Below are 8,632 nucleotides of genomic sequence, written 5' to 3'. Positions count from 1 at the left end.
TTCTAGTAGTATTCTAGTAGTATTCTAGTAGTATTCTAGTAGTATTCTAGTAGTATTCTAGTATTCTAGTAGTATTCTAGTAGTATTCTAGTATTCTAGTAGTATTCTAGTAGTATTCTAGTAGTATTCTAGTGTTTTTCTATTTTACATATCCAGCACCGAAAGGCTTCATATGTGCTACTGTAACACGACCCATCCTCCTTCTGTCTGTACCGTACAGTAGACGGCGCGGGTACCATGTCTCTGAGGGTAGACCATGTCTCTGAGGGTATACCATGTCTCTGAGGGTGTACCATGTCTCTGAGGGTGTACCATGTCTCTGAGGGTGTACCATGTCTCTGAGGGTGTACCATGTCTCTGAGGGTATACCATGTCTCTGAGGGTATACCATGTCTCTGAGGGTGTACCATGTCTCTGAGGGTGTACCATGTCTCTGAGGGTGTACCATGTTTCTGAGGGTATACCATGTCTCTGAGGGTATACCATGTCTCTGAGGGTATACCATGTCTCTGAGGGTATATGTCGTGTATTAATTTGATTAAGCCCTAATTAGACTCAACCCTTTCTCTGAGGGGCGCGTTCGTGCCTGGGTGTACAGTATTCGTGCCTGGGTGTACAGTATTCGGGCCTGGGTGTACAGTATTCGTGCCTGGGTGTACAGTATTCAGGCCTGGGTGTACAGTATTCCTGCCTGGAGTGTGTCAGGATGTGTGGGCCGAGCTCCCGGGCCCTCTGCCTTGGTCTGGTTCACTGCTGGGGACTGTGGTGATAATAGCTTCTGTCAGTCAGACGGGAGGCAGAACCCGAACCCGAGCTCGGCCAACTCCCTGCTGCTGGAGGCGCCGTGGGGCTTTTCACGAAATGACTTTATCAGGCCTTGGCCACGCGCCAGAGGGACAGTCAGCCCAATTGGCTCCGTCAAAACACAAAACATCGTCGCACAGTTTATATTCCGAGGTGTTTTATAGGCATGTTATGTCAGTGTGGATATTATTATTTCATTTTTAGAGCATATGCAACGTGTAATTTTGTGTCTTGTCTGTGTTTAGCGATCACACAGAGATGAGTACAGTATTGATCTCTGGTCTATGATGGATGGTGTGTACAGTATGTTATGTTGGATCATGCCCCCGGCTTGAGCTACCGTAGAGCTCCAGGCTGAGGGTGGAGGTTAGAGAGGGGGTCAGCTGGTCAGTGTTGGGGTCAGGAGGCAGAGAGGGGTCGGGGGTCAGAGCTGCTTCCAGGGCTGGCGCAGATCAACTCGAATCTCAGTCGAAGGAGTCAAATAAGGGAGCGCACTCTACCCCCTCCCTCCTCTGCCCCCCCCCCTCCATTAGTCCCTCTCTCCTCTATCCCTCTCCTCTCCTCCATCCTTCACCTCTCTTTCTTCTCTTCCATCCCTCTCTTCTCTCTCTGCTCTCCTCCCCCGTCTTCCTCTCTCCCTCTCTCTCTCTCCCTCTCTCTCTCTCCCTCTCTCTCTCTCTCCCTCTCTCTCTCCCTCTCTCTCTCTCTCTCTCCCTCTCTCTCCCTCTCTCTCTCCCTCTCTCCTCTATCCCTCACTCCTCTCCTCCATCCTTCACCTCTCTTTCTTCTCTTCCATCCCTCTCTTCTCTCTCAGCTCCTCCCCCGTCTTCCTCCTCCCTCTCCGCCCACTCACCTCTCTAAAAGAAAGGAGTCAACCGTTCCGTCCTCGGCGACCCCGGCTCCATCAGGTCCACTTCCTGTTTCCCTGCCAATGAAAAGAGCAGGATGGAGCTGCCTGTCTCAAGTCATCAGACTGAGGGGTTTCTTTCTGGCAGGAATTGCTCCAACCAGCGCTTGAATTATACACAGACACTTTTTAATGACATATTTTTTCAAGTATTGTATCCAAGTAGTCGGGTGATCTGCCACGTAGAAAAAACCCGAGGTCACAAAGAGAGAGAGCTAGTTTACACAAGCCTTTTTCTCATTAAGCTTGCGTGACGCAAATGATCTTGTCACTGTTGATCAGGCCTGATTGTTTAGAAACCTCGTTAAACTCCGGGGTCGTTCTGTTCAACTGTATTTGGGAGCGCCTCTGGAGGCTGGGTCCTGATGTCAGACAAGGTCATTTTTCTTTTATTTATTTTATTTTTACAGATTATAAAAGCGTCAATTGTACGCTTTTAAATGATCTGTCATGCATTGAAATCTGCAAATATTTGAAGAAGATATGCTTCTGTGAATGTCAGTACCCCTGAATCAATCAAATATGACAAATTCAGTGATCCTAAAACTGTTGTTTGTTATTGAGTGGGTTCTTTGCAACTTCAATTTTGGTAATATAAAAAAAAAAGGAAAACATATTTTTTCCCTCTAGCGCATTTTGAGGACTGCAGAGTCTGGTTCTGACATCAGAACCAAACCTCTAGTTGCGGTCGCATTTATGGGAAAACAAGTTCATGTTATTGAGACCTTGTGTTCTTTCGTCTCTCGCAGAACTGAACAAGAACAGGAGGAAGCTGTTCGAGCCGCCCATCAGGTCCTCCTTCCTGGAGGGGGGCGCTAGCGGGCGCCTGTCCCGTCAGTTCCACGCCGACATGGCCAGCGTCAGCGGGCGGTGGTAGGGGCTCCACGGACCCCCCGGGACCCTCCAGAACGGGGGAACCCAACGCCTCTGGGCCTGGGACACCCGGGTGTTCAGCCTCTCTGGGTCTCCAGCTCACGCTGCCGAAACTAAGACTGTCCAAACTCATTTCCATGTCAAAAAGAAGCCATCGTTTAACCAAAAGTGCCAATAGGAGATAAGGGAAGTCTCAAAGATATATGAGTATCTACATACATATAAAGGCTATTGTATTAGTCATGACGGGAAGGTACTGTCCAGTATTTTGTCCACTTTTTGTTGAAGGGAACAGGCAGAATGATTAGTACGATCAATCCCATTGATACCATCTGCATTCATAGTATGCTGTTGTATCAATGACATGCACTTTAACAATACTAAACTTTTGCCTGTGAAAGCCAGATTCCTCTGATTGGAATACCTATGCGGTTTGTATTTACTCAAAGCACAGATGTATTTGTACCAAGCCAAATGTAAGCACTTATAAGCAAGATGGGGGTAAGAGTGAAGTTCTAAGGTCAAAGTGCCAAAGCGACATCATCAACTGAACACCGAAAGCAGAGGAATGACCTTTAACCCTTCGGTGTCTCTGTTGATGGACATTCCACGAAGGTCAGTGTTGTAACCAATCAGCTGCAGTTGGGCTGCAGTCTGGCATATGTATTAAGAAAAACATTATATATTGTATTCATTAAATGATTATTTTATCGTCATTTTAGGGGCGGGGGGGTTATGGTAATCAGTTTACATGTATTTTTTCATGTCTTTTTTTTTTCATGTCTTTTTTTTATACATTTACAAACGATTTTCTCTGGTTTGTAATTAGTTTACTCGTTTGGATAATAATGTTTCTGCCCTATAATCTGTGGAGCCTTGTGGCTGTGCCATTAGACAGCAGCAGAAAGAGAGAGAGACGGAGAACAGTAAGCCTCTCTCTTCAATTCAGTTGAAAGATGGCCGACTTCTGTGGTTTTCGTACTGTGTTGTCATCATGTTGCCTCTGTTCACGTCCACCAACAAGCGTTTGGTTTGTTTAATACTTGGTTCTGTAATATCTCTGGTTCTGTGTGTTGGAGAGAATGCTAAAGTTCCACAAAGATGACAAAAATCAAAGCCTTCCTGGAGATAAAAAACCTTTGGCCGTGTGCTATTGCCTTTGTTGACCAGATTGTTGACCATTGTGTTAGATCTGTTGTTATATCTGTAAATGTAGTACAGATTAAAAAAATTGAGTTTTGGAGGAGTTAAGCCAAAAGAAATAAAGTTTGTTATTACAATAAATGTAATAAGTGTATGCAGATCAAGTGTCCTGTTTGTTTTTGGTTGTTTTGTCTACAAAGCGAGCATGGTGGTGATCATATTTCAGATGAATTGTGGATTTACTGTCGGAGATCTTGAGATCAGAGATCCTACAGTTCTACAGTCACATCAACATTTTGTTAAACCCTGAAAAGTCTTACTCAATATTTGCTATATGCCAGAGAGGAGAAGCACCTGGCTATAACACAGTATGATTAGCCTAACTAATTAACTAATTAGTGTGTGATTGGATTGGATTGGATAGTCTTTATTATCCCCAAGGGGCAATTTGATTTGCATCAGTAATAGTTCACTGCACAACCAGTACACATGACAATATACAATAAATACATTAAAACATACAATAGATCATAAAAACTGCAATCAGGTATAAATAAGAAACATACATATTGTTAAAGTGTCTATGCAGTAGCAGCTAAGCCTAAAGCTTATTTAAGAATCCAACAGCTGACAGAAAAAAAAATCTCATATCTATTTGATTTGGCCGTCCTATGGGAAGTACACCTCCATCCTGAAGGCAAGAGTCAAAACTCCGCACGGAGAGGGTGCTGAGGGTCCGCTAGAATGGCCTCTGCCCTCTGAGTGGCTCTCACTTGATAAACATGGCTAAGATCATTCAAATTAATGGCGATGGTCTTCCGGCATACTTTAACGATTCCTCCCATCCTATTTCCATTAGCCACGCTGAGGTTGCCAAACCAAGAAATCATTGCAAAAGTTAAAATAGACTGAGACCCACACCCTCCCATAAACTGGAATTATAATCCAACAATATCAGATTGGTGCCAAAGCCCACATGTGCACTAATCACTAATCCCTGAGGCAGGATGTGTCTAATCCCAGATAATTCATCTGCCCAGATTAGCTGAGTCTACAGTATGAGAGAGAATGGTGGGTAGTGGAAAACACAGCGACTGCCTTTCTGCATACAGTAGGTTTTACTGACAGTCTGTAGCAATGTTTTGGTTATCTCCACTAGAGGGCAGTATAGTAACCGCTGTGCTCTCAATCCAAATGTATTCAGTGTATCACAAATGTAAAAATTAAAGTGCTGCCTGCCCCAAAGACAGATTTAAATACAGTTAGTGAGATATTCAGATGTATTGCCTAGCAGAAGATGCCATAAGACTGGTGCCAGACGCCAAAGGAGACCATTGTACACCACTTCAAGTACCAGTGCAATGCTTTCTCTGATTTATTAGTCTGCTACATTCTATATTCCTTGTTAATGCAGTACTTTCTAATTTCTTGTCTTTCTGCTTCATTTTATTTCTATCTACTATCTCTGAGTTCTTTAAGCACATAATCAGATTAGTCTGAGAGATTGAGTAGTCATTGAGTAGTCACATGACCTTTATCAGTGTGTTGTCAGTAAACAGTTCAGTTGCATGAAGATCAGCCTTATTAGCCAGTTGTTGGTTGGCTTGGTCTGGATGACTCAAACATAATCTAATATACATTTAACATAATGTGAGAGAATGGCCACACACACAGGCTTATCTTACTACAGCAAGGGCACACACACATACACACTAGGGTTGCACATTTCAAGGAACAACAAACAATAGTGGATTAATTGATAAGAACGTCCCACGCTGGACTGCGCTTTGCTCGCTTCATTTTTGTGTCATCTTCCGTTGTGTCGTTGAAATTTCCCAGCATCCCAATTAGCCTTCACTATGGCGTGGCGCCCTCATGTGCAGTCAGACCCTAAATCATGATTACATTTCACACAACTCCCGTTGATGTTTGTTAAAAAAAAAAAAAGTTATGTTCCATTAACAAGCAGTTAATCGAGTAACCAAATCTTACTCAAGAAAATTATTATCGGCAATTAATCGATACATGATTAACTGTTAACATCCCTAATACACACACACACACACATACACACACACACAGCCTGGAGGCCTTCAGTATAGACTGACCCTGGAATCACACACAGTGTGTCTCAGCCCTGGACTGACCTAGTAGAAGTGAGATGATGTGTCCTGTAGGGTCAGCAGAAGGGCCACACTGCAGCATTCTTTACCATCTACACACAAACACACACACACACAATACACACATACACACAATACACAACCCTCATTCAATCACTGGGAGCTTTCAAACACATACTGTACCGCAATTCAAGTTAATTTTGTTTAGTCTGTTAATATTAAGTATCAGAGTAGCTCTTATCTTTCATTATGCTTTTATTGTCCTATTGTGTTGTCTACTTCTTGTATTGATTGAAATGGAAAGCACTTTGGTGCTCTCTTGTTGTTTTAAATGTGCTCTATAAATAAAGTTGAATTGGATTGGGTAGTGACAAATCTATTCGATTATTTGTGTTTGTGAATGTGACTCACTTCCTCTTCCTCTCTCTGTGATGACGGGGCTCCACTTTCTTTACGTGTCCTCCTCCTCCTCCTCTCCTCGTTTACCTTCTTACTGTACCTGCTATTTACCCTCTGATTATGTCCTCTCTCCATCTCTTTCTCCTCCTATCTCTGCCAGTATCTCCCTCCTCTGTCCCTCTCTCTCTCACTCTCTCTCCCTCTCACTCTCTCTCTCTCCCTCTCTCTCCCTCTCTCTCTCTCTCCCTCTCTCTCCCTCTCTCTCTCTCCCTCCCTCTCTCTCTCCCTCTCTCTCTCTCTCTCTCTCTCTCTCTCTCTCCCTCTCTCTCTCCCTCTCTCTCTCTCCCTCTCTCTCCCTCTCTCTCTCTCCCTCTCTCTCTCTCTCTCTCTCTCTAATTTGAGGTAACTGCCAACACACTCCATGACATTTAATGTACGTACACACACACACACACACACACACACAGGGCTGTGTGCAGTGTACCCATGTGTGTTTATAGCTCTGAAGGGGAGGGGGGAGGGTAGAGACCGGCGTGGACACGTACGTCAGACCGCTGTGGTTCTGGAAGACCAGCGACGCTGTGACGCTAACGCAGAGTGACTCCCCCCGGGGGAGAGCACGGGTGGGAGGGAGGAGAAGGAGGGAGGGAGAAGGAGGGAGGGAGGAGAAGGAGGAAGGGAGGGAGGAGAAGGAGGGAGGGAGGGAGGAAGGAGAAGGAGGAAGGGAGGGAAGGAGGGAGGAGAAGGAGGGAGGGAGGGAGGGGGGAGAAGGAGGGAGGGAGGGGAGAGAAGGAGGAAAGGAGGGAGGAGAAGAAGGGAGGAGAAGGAGGAAGGGAGGGAAGGAGGGAGGAGAAGGAGGGAGGGGGGAGAAGGAGGGAGGGAGGAGGGAGGAGAAGGAGGGAGGGAGGAGGGAGAAGGAGGGAGGGAGGGGGGAGAAGGAGGGAGGAGAAGGAGGGAGGGGGGAGAAGGAGGGAGGGAGGAGAAGGAGGGAGGAGAAGGAGGGAAGGAGGGAGGAGAAGGAGGGAGGGAGGGAGGGAGGCTGAATCACTCATCCGAATCCCCCTCCTCCCCTAGCATGAGGCGAGCCCAGCAAGTGGAGAGAGAGACACTGGAGGGAGAGGGAGTGAAAGCCAGGAGGGATAATAACATGTAGAAAAGAGATTTCATGTCTTGCAACGGTGGTTTTCTGTTTAATCCCAAAAGATTGTGATGGTGCGTTTGTGTTTTGGTTTTGTACTCATGTGTTCATGCCACTCACTACACTGTGCCATCGTTTATCACATTAGAATGTATTAGTACAGTATATGAACAGTAATACAGCCTTTGAAACAGGTACCGTCTTAATCTGAGAAACACGTGGATAATCAAAGCACCATCCAATGGGTGAGAGGTGCTGCAAACATTGGGTGACCAGAAGACTGCACCCTCTCCCTGAGGGGGTAACAAGGTTATGAATTTCACACTGTCCTGAGATCACGAGGGAACTGTAACGAGGAAATCAATCTAATGTGACGTTCAAAAACATGACCCAGTTGACCGCCTTCAAAGCATGAACTATATAATACATATGGACACTAATTATTGTCATGTCATATGATGCCTATTATGTGCTCACAAATCTATATCTACTGTAGATAGAGTGGTTTGTAACTGTGGGGGAATCATTTCTCTCACACATAGAAATAGCTCTATGTAGAGAGGGCAATCGACACAGCGACCTTCAGGATTAACGCGTGGTCTATCCTGACAGGAAATCTCAGCTCTAAAAGAGGCCACTGGCCTCACACTGAATTAGGGAGTGGAATTGAGTTAGAACCTCATCGGAGTGTGATGCCGCATTTGAATGCCATGGTGATTACAGAGCTTAGATTACAGTACGAGCTTAGAGAAGTTTAATTCGCCAGCCCACAGCCAAACGCAGTAATCCTCAATATGAACGCACATGACTATGCTGACAAATGAAATAATGCCACTGAGAATCACATAAGTAAGTAAGTAAGTAAGTAAGTAAATAGAAGTTTGTTTATATAGCACCCCTCTCTGCATGAGTGCTTCACATAAGGTGCAGGTAAAAAAAAAAGGTGCATAGTAAAATAAATAAATAAACATAACTGCAATACTGTGGGGTCTTAGTGTTACTGTATGTTTGTTTGTTTGTGTGTGCCTATGTGAGAGAGAAAAAAAAAATATATTTATATATACATATAAATATAGAGAGAGAGAGAGGGAGAGAGAGAGAGAGGGGGAGGAGAGAGAGAGGGGGGAGCGAGAGAGAGACAGAGAGAGAGAGAGAGAGGGAGAGAGAGAGACAGAGAGAGAGAGAGACACAGAGAGAGAGAGACAGAGAGAGAGACAGAGAGAGAGACAGAGAGATACAGAGAGA

At 45.0% G+C, this 8,632-nt stretch overlaps 1 protein-coding gene across 1 annotated transcript in view; it reads left to right on the top strand.

Moving 5' to 3' along the window:
• Positions 1-3,881, top strand: part of bicc1a (BicC family RNA binding protein 1a) — a 69,957-nt gene extending 66,076 nt beyond the window's left edge. The window contains exon 21 of the mRNA XM_084457001.1: positions 2,461-3,881. Within this exon, the coding sequence (XP_084313127.1) occupies positions 2,461-2,588 (128 nt within the window). The 3' untranslated portion in view covers positions 2,589-3,881. The remainder of the gene's footprint in view (positions 1-2,460) is intronic.
• Positions 3,882-8,632: the final 4,751 nt, after the last annotated feature.

This window comes from Borostomias antarcticus (assembly GCF_949987555.1).
Source record: "Borostomias antarcticus genome assembly, chromosome: 2".
NCBI classification, from domain to species: Eukaryota; Metazoa; Chordata; class Actinopteri; order Stomiiformes; family Stomiidae; genus Borostomias; species Borostomias antarcticus.
This window is presented reverse-complemented; position numbering and strand designations above follow the sequence as displayed.